The 2,315-nt window shown below is 42.1% G+C and overlaps 1 protein-coding gene across 2 annotated transcripts in view; it reads right to left on the reverse strand.

Annotated features, from left to right (window-relative positions):
- LOC111954933 (autotaxin-like) overlaps positions 1 to 2,315 on the reverse strand; it is a 41,318-nt gene that overhangs the window by 24,252 nt on the left and 14,751 nt on the right. For both annotated transcript variants that reach the window (XM_023974871.2, XM_070436105.1), the window contains 3 exon segments: positions 384 to 461; positions 696 to 837; positions 1,519 to 1,658. In XM_023974871.2, coding sequence (XP_023830639.1) covers positions 384 to 461; positions 696 to 837; positions 1,519 to 1,658 — 360 coding nt within the window.

Raw genomic sequence — 2,315 nt, forward strand, 5'->3', positions numbered from 1 at the left:
CAGTGAGAGGACAATGGGTGTCAGCCTGTCCCTTCTCTCCCAGACCTGAGGTCATCAGACTAGCCTCCCTCCTCACTCCCCCTCCTACCTCTCCCTCCACACATTTGCATGGCCAGTCCAAGCAAAGATACAGCACAACACTCACAGAGGGCCACATGTACTATATACTATGTGATTGGTAACTGTAATAGCTTTGGAGGGAAGCATCTACCAGAGAAAAACAAAAATTGAGCAACAAGGATCTCCTTAGAGAACCTATAACAACAACCTGCTTAACAAAACACAGTGGCAGATTTATAAAGCATTTGAACRAGTATTTTCAAATGGGTTGGAAATATACAAATAAAAATTTAATATGTAGATATAAATAAATTAATACTCACTTTTGAATGCAGGGTACATGGGAACGGTGTTTGTGATCAGTGATGCATCATATTTTGATTCAGGAGACAGGGCCAGCTCTAGCATAAAAAATGTAAATATATACTTTAATTTACCTCCCATTTATGCCTGGAAAAAAGCCTGCACAGCCCCAAGACCAGGGTCATCTRCATTAGGTACCAAACTGAGTGAAACGGGAGATACTGWCTGAACTTGTCCAATAAGATACGTTTGTTTTTATTTTGCATTGCAACATGTTTTGCTTCAGTGTGCCTTAATGAACATGACCCAGGGTGGACTATTGTGCAACTCACCTGGTGGATAGAGGAAGCCATAGGAGACGTCTGTATCCTGGCTGTAGGTGGTGCAGGCCTGGCTGTGTTCAGGAGGGACCCGCAGGTCTGCTCTCACACACTCACTCACTGGCTCAGYCTCAGGGAGGGGCGTGACTTCTTCCTGGAAGGGAACATGTTGTCATTGGTAACACATTGTGAAATCCCATCGTAAAATGAGATAGAAGTGGTATACAAACACCCATTGTTTACAAACACCCAATACAGWGTTTCTGTATGTGATTGGGGCCATMTCATTAGTTGATTTGTGTGCTGTATCGTTTCTAAATCTGTATAGGGTTCTGTTAGGTTAGTGTTACGCAAGTCCCTATCCAGGCTCTCTCCCCCCAATAAATCAAAACCAGGCTCATTCTAATACAAAATAAAATTAACCAGTTGAGTCAAAGACCAAAATTACATTTACGATCTCCTAACAGGACTACTAATTGTTTTCATGCATGCTACTCCCTGCAACCATTCKAGTAAACAGAGACATTTCAAAAGAGCTTTGGAAAGATATGACCTAATGCAATGTTTCCCAAATGGTGGCTCCAGACATACTGGTAGGTCCCTGACCAAAGACTGGCCTGTGGCTATAAAAAAAAAATAGTGTGTCTATTCTGTGGGTAACAAGAAAACTAGAATAGCCTTATGTGGGTCACAAGTTAAAAAACATTCAGAAACCACTAATCAACTAATCAACATGACCCAGGTCTGAGGACAAACTCTCAAATCATATGYATCGAGTCATTAAATGACTTGAGGTCAGTTTCATTTGTTGTGTTCCATGTGATGAATACCCTACTTGTTTGGGCACTGTGAATGACGTCCATAGGGGCATGGAGAGCTCCTGGCTGTATCCACTGATGAAATCKCTGTGGAGGAGGAGGCTGTACGTCGTTTGGAAAATAACCGCTGGTCGACCGAAGGGGAGGTGTGTGGCTTCTGTGAAAACACCAGTTAATCAAGCAAGGAGGGCAGTAGTAAACCTGGGTTCGAAATCAGACACTTTGTATTTGAATTCTACAGTATAGCACTCTTTTCATGTTATATTGTCTGAATACTGCATGTTTCATGCATACTACGATTTTCTGGTTGTTGTCATCTTTTTAATTACAGAATGTAAAAACTATGTTTTCACATGTAGACACTGATATGATGCTTGCGATAATAAATACAGTTAACACATTAGCATTAGTATTAGGGTTAGCATTAGCATTWYTATTAGGGTTAGCATTAGCATTWYTATTAGGGTTAGCATTAGCATTWGSYTTAGRWWWKGCATTCAAAACCATGGGGAAAATGTGTTGGAGCTGGCTGGAGACACTCAGGAGTGGAAAATGAACATGTGCGTACAATGTGTAAACGCTCTGCACTACGGGTTCTCGACCAATCACATWCACATTGTCATGGTGTGTCTGTAACCGAGTTGAYTTGGTAAAGCTCACTCTTCAGCTTGAAATACCACCACCTGTGCCATTTAATTGCTTTTCGTGGCTAAGCTGGCTAAGGTGTTTCAAGAGGACGGTCACGTGTATTTGCGAGACAGAGGACGCAAGGTCAATCCCTCTCAGCAGTGGACTTGTGAGCGAGGAAGCAAAG

This window comes from Salvelinus sp. IW2-2015, linkage group LG30, assembly GCF_002910315.2.
Source record: "Salvelinus sp. IW2-2015 linkage group LG30, ASM291031v2, whole genome shotgun sequence".
Lineage (NCBI taxonomy): Eukaryota > Metazoa > Chordata > Actinopteri > Salmoniformes > Salmonidae > Salvelinus > Salvelinus sp. IW2-2015.